Source organism: Myxine glutinosa, chromosome 8 (assembly GCF_964187855.1).
Source record: "Myxine glutinosa chromosome 8, kmMyxGlut1.1, whole genome shotgun sequence".
In the NCBI taxonomy this organism is placed as follows: Eukaryota; Metazoa; Chordata; class Myxini; order Myxiniformes; family Myxinidae; genus Myxine; species Myxine glutinosa.
The window spans coordinates 96,668,634-96,683,574 of NC_136268.1; the positions used below are offsets into that span (position 1 = coordinate 96,668,634).

General features: G+C 42.9%; 1 protein-coding gene across 11 annotated transcripts in view; it reads right to left on the minus strand.

Moving 5' to 3' along the window:
• Nucleotides 1-11,131: 11,131 nt before the first annotated feature.
• Nucleotides 11,132-14,941, minus strand: part of LOC137432741 (spermatid perinuclear RNA-binding protein-like) — a 130,579-nt gene continuing 126,769 nt past the window's right edge. For all 11 annotated transcript variants that reach the window (XM_078783555.1, XM_068124894.2, XM_078783560.1 and 8 more), the window contains one exon: nucleotides 11,132-11,764. In XM_078783555.1, the coding sequence (XP_078639681.1) occupies nucleotides 11,649-11,764 (116 nt within the window). In that variant the 3' untranslated portion in view covers nucleotides 11,132-11,648. The remainder of the gene's footprint in view (nucleotides 11,765-14,941) is intronic.

Genomic DNA, 14,941 nt, shown 5'->3' on the forward strand with positions numbered 1-14,941 from the left:
ACACAGCTGACCCCGCACGTGAAAAAGCCGGACACCTCAACTCTGTGTTTGCCTCAAAATCTTGTGTCCCGAACTCATCTTTCTCTGTACCCACCTTACCCAGTCGAACCAGGCTGCTCCTGGACTCTGTGTCCTTCTCTCCCGACAAGGTGAAGTTTCTGTCAATCCTCGACTCTGATTCTGCAACTGGACCAGACAGCATCAGCCCACAGGTCCTAAAATCCTGACTGCCGCTCTATCTCACACTCTCTCAATTCTCTTCACCCTCTCTTTTGCTCAAGGTCATCTACCATCTGCTTGGAAATCAGCCAACATTACCGCTTTACACAAAAAAGGTGAAAAACAGATCTTTGCAACTACAGACCAATCAGCCTGCTCCCAATTATCAGCAAAGTCATGGAATCCATCATTGCTTCGGATATCAAATTCTTCCTCGTCTCCAACGGCTTGATCTCTGATCATCAATTTGGTTTCAGACCAGGTCACTCTACTCTGGACATGCTGCTTCTGCTGTCCCAACAATCGATGGAGGTCCTCAATGCCAAAAAGGAAATCAGAGCTGTCTCCCTTGACATATCTCGTGCATTCGATACGGTCTGGCACCCCACCCTGCTCACCAAACTCTCATCCTATGGTATCTATGGAAACCTCCACACATGGCTTCCTCTCTGGTCGCAGTCAACGGGTGGACCTGAATGGAATTCTCTCATCTCCCCTTCCTGTTCAGGCTGAAGTTCCCCAAGGCAGTGTTCTGGGCCCTGTGCTTTTCTGGTCTTCATCAATGATCCTCCGGCTCTCTGGAAAATCCTCTCTATCTCTTTGCTGATCACTCCACTCTCTACCGTTCCATATCCCAACCCTCAGATCGGCAGTCTGCAGCCTCCTCAATCTCTGCAGACCTAGACAAAATCACAGACTGGTCAAACAAGTGGAACATGTCTTTCAATCCTGACAAATCTCACACTCTCACTTTGTCTGTCTGCAAAGATTGTCTGGACAACCATCCCATCTACTTTCTCAACAATCCTCTCGACGAAGTTCCGTCACTCAAGCCTTAGGGTCTCACTATCTGCCATGATCTTTCCTGAGAAAACCACATTTCCAAGCTGACCTCCAAAGCCAGTCGCCGTCTGGGCATCATCCATCGTGTGAAGTCCTTTCTGGGCACTTCTGTGCTCCTCACCACATACAAAGCTTTCCTTTCATCCGCAGCTCAATGGAATACTGCTCGCCCCTCTGGGCTGGTGCTTCTGCCTCACACCTAGCTCGGCTTCATGCGGTTGAAACGATAGCTTTCAGAATCATTGGAATCTCCCGTGATTAAGCTAATTCCGAGGGCCTTTCTCTCTTTCACCACAGGCAGGTTGGTGGTCTTTCTGTCTCCTACCGACTCATGTCTGGCCTAGCTCCTCCAGCTCTCTCTGTGCTCTGTCCCCCAAATATTCCTGCAAGATGCACAAGATCTGCCAGCAACCCTCTTCTGGTGAAACTGCCAAAATCAAGATTCTCTGCTCACCTTCACTCTTTCATTCCTTTTTTCTCCCGCCTCTGGAACAAACTCCCACACTCTTCAATCCCACTCCTCCCTCCAGGTCTTCAAAACAGCTGTTCACCACCATCTCTTATCTTTCCCCATCCAAAACGTTGAGCTTTTCTACACCCGTTAATACACCCCAAATCCACCTCTTTCAATCTCCAGCTTCATTCCAAAAACTCATGGGAGTGTCAATTTGAAAATGGGTCAGTGGTCTGTGGTTGTGAAGCCGAGGATCTCCTTTGAGGCCGAGGAGTTCCAGATTGTGAGGGACTGACTCAATCTAAGGATTAATCAAAGTAGACTGGGGAGGTTTGAAAGCCCATCCTTGTGAGTGATCAAGTGAGGTCATGGGATTTCCCTGCATTCAATCCACATGATATCACTTCGTCATCTCAGTATATTCTGGATTCTCACATGATGACGAAAAAACTCGAGAAGATGAGATCATCGAAAATACATTTACTTTGGGCAACAGGCATCCCTTTTGAACCTTGTGTGATGAAATACTAAGTTCAGAAATCCATCGATTGTGCCAAACGGAAACCACAAAAGGTACTTTTAATGTCAGGTAGGAGAAATATTCTTGAATTCCAGATCAAAATTACTCTAAGTTTACAGTTGGAGATGTGATTCTGATGGCACGAAATAACCACGAGAAAGCATCTGAAAAGGCAAAGCCCATCCGTGTCCGTTTGTATTCAGATGTCTTCTTTTTCTTCCACATGCTCAAAACAACGACGACAGTTTAAAAAGAATACAAAATGAAAATTTATGATTTTATGCAGCCCTGAAACAACTTGAGATAATAACACCTTTGAGCTTGAGATAATAATAATAAACTTCTTGCTTTTTATTGGTGAATCAATTCAGTGACCAATATGCAAATTATTAAAATTTCAGGTCAATCGGATTAAAATTGAGGATTTTAGGTGATGCTGACCTTTGGCCTTTTGACCAAATTATTAATTTGCCTTCTCCATATTCTCATAATAAAGCTTTGTTGAAAATTTGATCACAACACTCAAATGGAAAATTTAAATTTCAGGTGAATTGGATGAAAATTGATGATTTTATGTGATGCTGACCTTTGACCTTTTGACCAAATTATTAATTTGCCTTCCCTGTATTATCATCATAAAGCTTTGGTGAAAATTTTATGATAAAACTCAAATGGTAAAAAGTTACGGCTCAGACACACACACACACACACACACGCACACACACACACACACACACACACACACACACACACACACACACACACACACACACACACACACACACACACACACACACACACACACACACACACAGAGAGACTAACAACCGTAAGTTTTTTTTTGTCTACAAGATCGAGGCTCATGTAAAAGCTAGCACGTAAAACACACATTAGCAAATAAAACACAAAAAACATCAACGGACACATCAAACAATAAAGGGAGGGGGAGACAATATGGGGATAGAGGGGGAAGCACACAAGCACAACAGTAGAGAACAGGGACATCGGGAGATCTGTGGAAGGGAGAGGGCTGAGGGGTGGGGAGGATTTCCATTTCCATTGCAGCAGGAGTTAGGGCAGGAATTTGTAATTTGGTCAGGGTGCCGGCGGTAGCTCGCCCACTCTTCACCAAGGACACCGTGGGACCTTCATGACGTGCACAGACTACTTCCGGCTAACGGGACATCCAGTTGTTGATGAATCACCATGATGGCAATTTATAGCTGTGCTGGGATTCTAACCCAGGCTAGACAGCTTCGAGGTGAGTGTGTATACCTCGAGGCGATTTTGCCAGGCGTGTACATTAAATAGACTTTCAATAAATATAGAATGTCCATGTATGTATGTATGGTTCATGACAATAACTGGATAAGTGAATGGAGCTTCATGTCACGTGACATAAGCTGAGAACGCCATTGGTTCAGAATCGCATTCCGATAATTATAACACCTCGTATAAATTGTTATAAGAGGTGAAAAGGAATTACTTGGAAATCAAAAACGCTGCCAGGACCATCCAGGCGTATTTTACCAGATGTGCGATGGACAAAACCTCGAGTGTCGAGCAAAGGGAGAGGTTTGGCGCGCAAAACACCGCGGCGAGCACGTGGAGACTCCGAGCCAAGGCCTCCGTCTCGGGAATACGTTGCTTCGTTTGCAGCAATGGCGGAGCCTCTGTTTTGATGCTTTTTCCACATGGACGCCGTGTCTGTGAGCTCAGGCCGCTGACGTGATGTCTGGAGTAGATAAGGGGATTTCAATATGTCAGTGGAGGTTGTGTACGAGGCACCCGAACATCAACAAGCTCCTTTAACCCCTCAAGCCAAAGTCAGTGAAGTACTTGTCTTGTGTCGTGTATACAATACGTCATTGTTCATAAAGACCTCCTTCCAAATAAACATGATCATAGGTTACAGATGTTAGCTACTCCCCAAATTTTGGGACAAGCTCTGTCTCGAACAACAAAATTTTGGATCAAAACCCAGAAATGGCATTAACACAGATCTCTGTCTCAATCTGGCTATTCGTCATCACCATGTTCGCTGTGTCTGAGCCTGGCAGCTGGCAGGTGGTGGAGGAGGAAGAAGAAGCCTAACCACGTGGTAAACAGCGACCTGTCCACAACCAAGCAATAGGTTCACTCCGCCCGTCTGGCAGTCAAACAAAATTGAAAATCATTCCAAACAGGAACCTTACTGATTTTGGGGACATCATAAAGGACACAAACAACAGGCACCAATAACTAATTGAGCATGTTAAATGAGGTGGTGTAAAAGACGGTGCATCAACGTCGGTAAACTTCGAAAAAAATGCTTTGTTTTTCTACAGCCTTTAAAAATTCATTTCTTTCAATTGAATTATATATTTGAGCATTGAAGAACACAAACCTTATTGTTGGCACTTCCAAAAACCCTCCAGGTTAGCAGTACTTGCACAAAATATTACGCCATCCAATCAAATTTGCCCGCGTGCTCTCAGGGCGGTGGAATATCGAGACTCGGACAACAAAATTGGGGCTTTTGATGGGAAACATGTTCATGCTTGGAAATATAGATTGTGCTTTCGGAAATATAGGAAATGCAAAGCAAGAGCTGAAAACATCATTCCCATGTCCTTTTTCTGTCTGTCTGGACTGACTGGGGTAAGGTGTTTTATGAACTCTCTAGCTTGATCTGGTGTTGGGAAAGCACAGGCATAATGAGCCAAATGGTCTCCTCCTGCATCATATTTTTTTCATATTTCTTGCCAACCTGCCAGCCCGTGCAGCAGGAAGTGGGGTTTTGCAATAATGTCCATGTGTGTCTGTGTGTGTGAGAGAGCCGTTGGTGGTCATCTCCATTTGTGGTTTTCAGGAGGTGGAACGCAGTCCTCCCAGGACCCAAAGTATCCATCTCCGCTTCTGTAAGGGATCACGGTTCATGGACCAAACTGTTCAACTTTTTCAGAGTTTTGTTCCAAGGGCTCTTTTCAGGATCGTCACCGAACCCCAGATTGCCTCCAGTTGTAGTTCATTTGTGGTAATATTCCCAGGGTTGGTTTTTTAAATCTCAGTGAAGTTCTTCTTCATCGTTCATGTTGCTCCTATTATCACTGGTACAATTTCGATGCTCTTCAGCTTCCAATGTCTCCTTGACCTTTTTGAGGTCCTGGTATTTGGTCATTTTCTTGATTTCTGCATTGTTTAGGCCAAAATCGCTGGGTACTGATATCTCAATCATCAATGCTGCCCTTACCTTTTTGTTCCTGAGTACATGTTCCTTTCGTAATGCTTTGTTTTCTATGTGCACGCTCGATGAAATCATCAGGTCATACATGAACATGATGTCCTCATTTTCAATGATTGCCCTTGGTTCGTGTTTCCATGTTTTCTGGTACTGGGATGTTTACATTTTTGCAGATGTGCCAATGAATCACTTTGCATACTTTGTTGTGCCGTTGTGTGTAAAGTTGTTATGATAATAGTGTTTTGCATCCCGAGAGCAGGTGACTAGTAATTTCTGTTTCTGTCTTGCAGAATCTATACTTGTCCGTCTGGCTCAGTCCCGTCATCTTTTTTAATCCATTGTTGTAGTGTCCTTGATCTTGGGCATTTATTATGATTCATTCGCCGTCCGAGTTGAGCTCACCTCTTCTTAGACATTCCAATGAGCCTTCTTTGTCTATCCCCACTCTGTCCAACTTTTTTTTTGTATTTACCTGCTCTTTTGTCATTCATTCTCCCAGTTGTTGGTGTATATTTCTTGATATTTATTTTTCTATATTTATTTGGCCTTTTTTGCAATTGTTGGGGCTGTATTTGTTGCTGTTTCATTTTCCTGTGTGGCATCTTCTATTTACACGTTTTTGGAAATTATCTGAAAGGTGAGTTAGTAGGATACTTGTGATACTCCTGCAAAAAATAAAATATTGTTTTAACCCCTGTGGCTTAGAACCTAAATCCCTACCCCTGGGGGCATGGACTGGGGGTCAAATCCCAAAAATTGTCACATATTTCATACAACCTCCAATGTTGATTGCATGTACAAAGTTTCATCTAAAAATGTGCCAAAAAATGCATTTTTCAGTATATGATCTTTTGATCCCCCCGCCCAACATACCAACAATATTCCAAGTGTATTTAAATATCTATTTAAATACACTTGCAATATTGTTGGAGGCTAGGAAGTTTGTTGAAAAGTCTGCTGTTCTCAAATGGAATCGCTGCAAAGTGTAGAAGCGAGATTGATTTTGTTTCATGAGTCTTGAATGTCTGATTACCAAGTTCGATCCTGTGTTCCTGTTCTACAATATTGATTTTATGGCATTTGTTCCCACATCTTTGCAGTTCGATGCCATTGGTGTGAACCCCATTGACACCATCCACCATGTTTACCTTCATGTTGCCCGTTGCGACCCCACCCAATGCCTTCGTCTTCGCTTATGGACAAATCAGTTATCGACATATGGTTTGCTCTTAAATTTATCAAAACTTCATGTGACAAATGTTCTTTTAATTTTCTTTATCATGCATTACACCTTTACTTTGGTGGTGATTCCCGTTTCTCAAGTCGCTGCAAAACAGATTGAGATGGGTGTTGTAATCTGTTGCTTCTGTTATCTAAGATTCCTTATTGGCCGACTACTACTACTGCTATAATGGACCAATTATTCGCACCTTCGTGTTGGGTCGGCCGCGAACGTTTTGAGCCTTTTTTCTTTCTTTCGCAAATTGGCTAGCCTCATCGAACATTTCACCAAAGGTGTCATAAATTTGCAGTTTGACCAAAATGCCAGCGATAACTCATCTCATCTCACATCGCGGTCTGATATCCAAGCTTCCCTCTTTCGGCTTTCCTACTTCACTCTGCTCTCTGGTATCGAGCTTTCTCTCCGACCGCTCTATCTCCGTGATTGTTGATGGTTCAACATCTCCCTCCTTCCCTATCAGCAGCGGTGTCTCTCAGGGTTCTGTCCTGTCTACATCACTCCACCTTCCTTTTATCAATGACCTGCTTTCTTCCACAAATAACTAAATGCACCCATATGCTGATGACTGAACATTACATTCCTCCATGTCTTCCCATCTGCCCCAACCTCTCTCACTCGATCGACATTTCGTTTGATCACAACCACCTCTTTAAATTTAGATTTGGACAAGATTTCCCACTGGGGCAAATGTAATCAGGTAAAGTTTAATTCTTCTAAAACTCAATTTCTTCCCATCTCTCTCTAAAATCCTTCTCAACTCTCCAATCTCCTTTGAAAGCTCCACAATTACACCATGTGATTCAATAAACCTACTAGGTATTACCCTAACATCAAATTTATCCTGGAATCCACACATTAGACAAATAGCTAAATCTGCCTCTAAGAAACTAGGAAGCCTGTTCAGATGTCGAATATTCTTCTGCTCTCAACGGTTGCTTCAACAATATAAAGGATTGATTCGTCCTTATATAGAGTACTGGTCTCACATCTGGGGAGATTCCAGCTCCACATACTTACTGGACAGAATTGAATCCAAAGTAATCCGACTTATCAACTCTCCCAATCCGACCTCAAAACTCGACCCGCTCAAACTACGCCGCAAAGTTGGCTCTCTTTCTCTTCCCTACAGATATCACTGTGGTTTCTACTCCCAAGAACTTGCTGCGTGTGTACATTCTCCACTAGGGAGAGACCATGGAATACTAGACAAGCCACTACATCGCATCATTATTGTGTGGCCATTGGCAACTCAAGGGTGGGCTGTTATGTTTGTTTCTTCTGAAGCTCTTTACCTTTCCATGTATTTCCTAACACTTACGACCTTCCTCTTTTCAAAAAGCAGATTTTTTTTACTTCCTCAAAATCTCTTAGACTATTCTCTCTTTCTTCACTTTTCTATCAATGCAGCTCTTCCACTTAAGGCCTGGCCTCGATGAGGACCATATAGTCTGTGACTGGAGCCTTCAACATTAAAAAACTACTCTTTGAGGACACTGTGGGATATTTAATGTCCACCTTCTAATGCTGTCAGACAGGACACCAAGTTTGTCGTCTATCAGAGGGATGGCACACACATCTTTGTCGCACCTTACCTGTGAAACACAAATCACCGAGACAGTTTTAGTCAAAACCCATATAATCTACCCAAGACCAGGGTGCTCATGTCAGATGTGCAGTGCCTTCAGAAAGTATTCACTCTCCTTGAGTTTTTCACATTTTGTTATGTTATAGCCTGAATTTAAAATGGATTAAATTGAGTTTTTTTTGCCACCTATATACACATAATACCACATGTCAAAATGGAACATCTTTTTTTTAGAAATTACAAAATAATCAAAAATGAAATACAGAAATATTTAATTTACAAAAGTATTCAACCCCCTGAATCAATATTTTGTAGAAGTGCCTTTGACAGTGATTACGGATTCGAGACATCCTGGGTATGTCTGTATCAGCTTTGCACATTTGGATTTGGGGAAATTGCAGATTTGCTCAAGCTTTGTCAAGTTGGATGGGGAGTGCAAGTCTGGCCTTTGGCTGGCCACTCAAGGGCTTTCATGTTCTTCTTCTAAATCCATTCCAATGTTGTTTTGGCTGTATGCTTTTAGCTCTTACACGAGCGTCGATCTTGTATACAAAAAAAACACAAAAAAATGCTTGGGGTCATTTTCCTGTTGGAACATAAATCTCTGGAGAAAAAACTGTTCAAGGTTTTGTTTTATAGTAACCAGACACCACCAATGATATGGAGTGTTTCATTGTTCTCGGGGTCCGGCAATAAAACCTGTTTATTTTTGTACATAAATTCCGTCTTCGGTTTGATTTATTTCCTGCAGGTTTGAACACTGCTCGGGACCACCAGGTAAAAGCTCCCGCTTCTTCTTCCTCTCCCTACCGCCCGCGCATATATAGTGAAATCCGCTGTTGAATAACGCTTTCATTAACGCTCGTTTCCATCCGGGATTTCCCGGTCTTCAACGAGGGGAGTCACAGGGCAATATAATGAACCCACAGTGCAAGGAAAGGCCAAATAACAAAATGACTCATGTGATCTATCAGATTGAAATGAGGGGATGCCTTCTTGGCCTTGCTAATCTGGAAATGTAACAGTATGCGTGCATGATTAACGATGCCATTTCATTATTTGCGTCATGTGTAGATCACAAGCGGAACAATCTTGAATCTGATGGGCATTATGATCGTGGCATACAGTGCATTCAGAAAGTATTCAGACCCCTTCACTTTTTTCAAATTTTGTTATGTTGCAGCCTTATTCTGAAATCGTTTAAATTCATTTTTTCCCTCATCAATCGACACTCAATACCCCATAATGACAAAGAGAAAACAGGATTTTAGAAAGTTTTGCAAATTTATTAAAAAGAAAAAACTGAAATATCACATTGACATAAGTATTCATACCCTTTGCTATGACACTTGAAATTTAGCTCAGGTGCCTCCCATTTCTCTTGATCATCTTTGAGATGTTTCGACACCTTGATTGGAGTCCACCTGTGGTAAATTCAATTGATTGGACATGATTTGGAAAGGCACACACCTGTCTATATAAGGTCTCACAGCTGACAATGCATATCAGAGCAAAAACCAAGCCATGAGGTCGAAGGAACTGCCTGCAGAGCTCACAGACAGGATTGTGTCGAGGCACAGATCTGGAGAAGCCTACAAAAAAAAATCTCTCCTGCATTGAAGGTTCCCAAGAGCACAGTGGCCTCCATAATTCTTAAATGGAAGAAGTTTGGAACAACCATGACTTCCTAGAGCTGGCCGCCTGGCCAAACTGAGCAGTCGGGGGAGAAGGACCTTTGTAAGAGAGGTGACCAAGAACCCGATGGTCACTCTGGCTGAGCTCCAGAGATCCTGTGTGGAGATGGGAGAAACTTCCAGAAGGACAACCATCACTGCAACACTCCACGGATCTGAGCTTTATGGCAGAGTGGCCAGACGGAAGCCTCTCCTCAGTGAGACACACATGAAAGCCCGCTTGGAGTTTGCAAAAAAGTACCTAAAGGACTCTCAACTGTGAGAAACAAGAATCTGTGGTCTGATGAAACCAAGATTGAACTGTTTGGCTTCCGTCTGGCCACTCTGCCATAAAGCCCAGATCGGTGGAGTGTTGCAGTGGTCTCCATACAGGATCTCTGCCATCTCCACAGGATCTCTGGAGCTCAGCCAGTGACCATCGGGTTCTTGGTCACCTCTTACCAAGGCCCTTCTCCCCCGATTACTCAGTTTGGCCGGGCGGCCAGCTCTAGGAAGAGTCCTGGTTGTTCCAAACTTCTTCCATTTAAGAATTATGGAGGCCACTGTGCTCTTAGGAACCTTCAATGCAGCAGAGATTTTTTTTTAGGCTTCCCCAGATCTGTGCCTCGACACAATTCTGTCTCTGAGCTCTGCAGGCAGTTCCTTCGACCTCATGGCTTGGTTTTTGCTCTGATATGCATTGTCAGCTGTGAGACCTTATATAGACAGGTGTGTGCCTTTCCAAATCATGTCCAATCAATTGAATTTACCATAGGTGGACTCCAATCAAGGTGTAGAAACATCTCAAAGATAATCAAGAGAAATGGGAGGCGCCTGAGCTAAATTTCAAGTGTCATAGCAAAGGGTATGAATACTTATGTCAATGTGATATTTCAGTTTTTTCTTTTTAATAAATTTGCAAAACTTTCTAAAATGCTGTTTTGTCTTTGTCATTATGGGGTATTGAGTGTAGATTGATGAGGGAAAAAATGAATTTAAACGATTTCAGCATAAGGCTGCAACATAACAAAATGTGAAAAAAGTGAAGGGGTCTGAATACTTTCTGAATGCACTGTACATGGTGATTGTTTTAAAGGCCGCAGAGATTGTGTTTTTTGATTGTGGAGAAGCAGGATCAATCCAATTTATGGTAGATGGAACATCCGATGGTATACTACTTGGGAGAGTTGAAGGATCATTGGCATTTGCCAATATTAATTAAAGGAGTTGATGATTTGTCATCTTTTGAGGGATGGACGTCCTGGAAATTTGCATTCCACTTGCAGAGTACAAAGTACGAGTATTCGCTCTGACTCCACATGCATTCAAACAGAGTCCAACGGACGATTAAACAAAGCAGCACCAAACACCGTTTGTACAATGTGTAATTAATACACAATTTTACTGGACAGGTAAGTGGCAAATGCAACGGATGTTCAAATAAAAATAAGCAAACTTTTTGAAGTTGCTTAACTTTGTCGAAGTACTCAGTGCTGTGAATTTTGTTCATACAAGGAAAACTGGGCAATCACTGGAGTAATCAGACCATTTAGGATATTAAAATGAATATTGAACTTGCACCAAAATAAACTTGTTTTTCTTTTTGGACCTTTGGCAAACATACCATCTTAGATTCCATTCAGCTATACAATGAAAACACAAAAAGTATCTCATTGAAGATATAATTAAGTTTAGTAAAACAAATCCTCCTTTGGGAGAGCACGAACTATGCACAAAGCAATTTTTTTGTACCGTGGAAAAACAAAAATAAACAATGCTTGAGCTTGAACAACCACATTTCTGCAAATTCATCCTTGCAGATGAATAGTTGCTAAATGCTGAACCATCTACAATGCCATATGTATAAAAACGTTAGCTGCCGAGGTTTTCAGTTGTACGTGTAGCTGTATGGGGGTGGAGTTGCCTTGTAACCCACGCCGGAACCCATCGATCCCAGTGTCACCGCTCCTGCTCCACCTCTTGACATCATAAAACAGCTCTCTCCTGAGAAGTGTGCAAGAAAATGTGCTTCAATGCCTTTTTGTGATCCCGAAAACTGAAAATATCTCTTTATATATACAGTATATACAAGCTGAAATACCTGGCATTGCCCGAGGAAATCGTACTAAAATACGCCATTTCGTGTCTGTCTTTTTTTTTTTTTTTTTTTTTTTTTTTTTTTTTTTTTTTTTTTTTTTTTTTTTTTTTTTTTTTTTTTTTTTTTTTTTTTTTTTTTTTTTTTTTTTTTTTTTGTATACAAGATCGAGGCTCGTGAAAGAGCGAACATTAATCACACAGAAAGACAAACCGACACATAAAACATATAACATAGGGAGCGGTAGACAAGATGGGGAGAGAGGGGGGAAGGACACAAACACAACATTTGAGAGCAGGGACCGAGAGACATGGAGACATCGAGAGATCTGAGAGAGGGCGAGGGCTTTGGGGGGGGGGCGTGGGAAGGGGGCAGTGGGAGAGGTATAAAACATATGGACACTGCCAGGACTTCCAGGAAAGAAGTTGGTATTTCAAAAAAGTGGAATTGGGGTGAAATTAGCAGGGGTAGAAAAGATCAAGGTTTTGGATGGGGGAAGATAAGAGATGGTGGTGAACAGCTGTTTTAAAGACCTGGAGGGTGGAGTGGGATTGAAGAGAGTGAGGGAATTTGTTCCAGAGGTGGGAGAAAAGAGGAATGAAGGCGTGAAGGTGAGCAGAGAGTCTTGATTCTGGCAGTTTAACCATAAGAGGGTTGCAGGCAGATCTTGTGCGACCTGTAGGAATATTTGCGGGACAGAGCCCAGAGAGAGCTGGGGGGGCCAAGGCCAGAGAGGAGTCGGTAGAAGACGGAAAGACCACCAACCTGCCTGCGGTGAGTGAGTGAGAGGCCCTTGGAGTTAGCTTCATCGCGGGAGATTCCAATGATTCTGAATGCTTTGGTTTCAACAGCGTGAAGACGAGCTAGGTGTGAGGCAGGAGCACCAGCCCAGAGGGGAGAGCAGTATTCCATTGAACTGCGGATGAAAGCCTTGTATGTGGTGAGGAGCTCAGGTGTGCCAAGGAAGGACTTCGCACGACGGAGGATGCCCAGTCGGCGACTGGCTTTGGAGGCCAGATTTGAAATGTGGTTTTCCCAGGAAAGATCATGGCAGATAGTGAGACCCAAAAGCTTGAGTGACAGAACTTCTTGGAGAGGATTATTCAGAAAGTGGATGGGAGGGTTGTCCAGTCGGTCTTTTCGGAGAGACATCGTAAGAGTGTGAGATTTGTCAGGATTGAAAGACATGTTCCACTTGTTTGCCCAGTCTGTGATTTTGTCCAGGTCTGCAGAGAGTGAGGAGGCTGTAGACTGCCGATCTGAGGGATGAAGAATGGAGCGACAGAGAGTAGAGTCATCAGCAAAGAGATAGAGAGGATTTTCAAGAGAGTCAGAGAGATCATTGATAAAGACCAGAAAAAGCACAGGGCCCAGAACACTGCCTTGGGGAACTCCAGCCTGAACAGGAAGAGGAGATGAGAGAAACCCATTCAGGGCCACACGTTGACTACGACTAGAGAGGAAGTCCGCCAGCCATGTGTGGAGATTTCCATTGATACCAAAAGAGGAGAGTTTGGTGAGCAGAGCGGGGTGCCAGACCATATCGAAGGCACGTGATATGTCAAGGGAGACTGCTCTAATTTCCTGTTTGGCATTGAGGACCTCCATCCATTGTTGAGAAAGCAGAAGCAGCATGTCCAGAGTAGAGTGACCAGGTCTGAAACCAAATTGATGATCAGAGATCAAGCCATTGGAGAAGAGGAAAGATTTCATATCTGAAGCAATGATGGATTCCATGACTTTGCTGATAATTGGGAGAAGGCTGATTGGTCTGTAGTTGCTGGGATCTGTTTTTGCACCTTTTTTGTGCAAAGCGGTGATGTTGGCAGATTTCCAAGCAGATGGAAGATGACCTTGAGCAAAAGAGAGGGTGAAGAGAACAGAGAGAGGGAGTGAAAGAGTGGAAGAACAGGATTTTAGGACCCGTGGGCTGATACCGTCAGGTCCAGTTGCAGAATCAGAGTCGAGGGTTGACAGAAACTTTTCCACCTTGTCAGGAGGAAAGGACACAGAGTCCAGAAGTACGGACACAGAGTCCAGATTGACAAACAGAAGTGAGGAATGATTGATGGGAATATACCCACCTGTTCTCCAGGGCCGGGTTGACAATGGCTCCAATGGTGCCCATAATGACCAAGATAGAATTTTAAAAACTGTACATGTTGGATACGTTTAAATAAAGAATATATATCGAATGTAATGCTACTTTTAAAAAACATGATTTAAATTGAAAATCCATACTACCATTTCCTGGCGTGTGACGTCACCAAAATGTTAATGACGTACATTCCAGTTCCAGTACGGCAAGCTCACTTTTTATGCGTGTTCTGTCTGTGTGCGCCTGTCATTCATTCCATTTTTAGCTCAACTGGCCTTTATTCCGGTGAGCATATGCGAGCAGTGTCCGTAGGTAAGTCAGTCAGTCGGGTAAGTCAGTCAGTCAGTCAGCGAGTGAGTGAGTCCGTAGTAAACACTAGTCATTATCGCTTGAACCAAACACACAATTTTGATGAAACTTGGCCACAAACTTCACATCTGATGCCTAATGACGGTGTATTGACCGCATCAAAATCTGCGCTCATTAAGAGGATCTACGGGGGTGTTTTTGACTCCCCAAAATAGGTATTTGCTCTCTTCTCCGAAACTACACACACAGTTTTGATGAAACTTAGCCACAAGCTGCATATATGATGCCTAACGAAGGTGTATTGACCGCATCAAAATCAACACTTGCAATGATGACTGGATCCAAAGATAAGCAAGGTTGGTAGTGCGAGCAAAATTGCAGGTGAAATCAACTGATTCCTGTGACTGCTGATCAGATGACTGTAAAGGAATTCTGGAAGGCCTTTACAATAATGGATATTCTATGTAATGTTGAGGAATGTTGGAGGGAAGTCACCCATTCATGCATGGTGTCTGGGGGAAGCTTTGCCCTCATTTTGTTCACAACTCTCAAATGAGGACCTTCTACTGCTGGAGAAGGAATGCCAGGTGGATCTTAAACATTATAATTTAAATAAAATAAACCACTGTAATATTAAAACTAGGACAATGAGGTGAGGATTGAGGCAGCACTCACCATG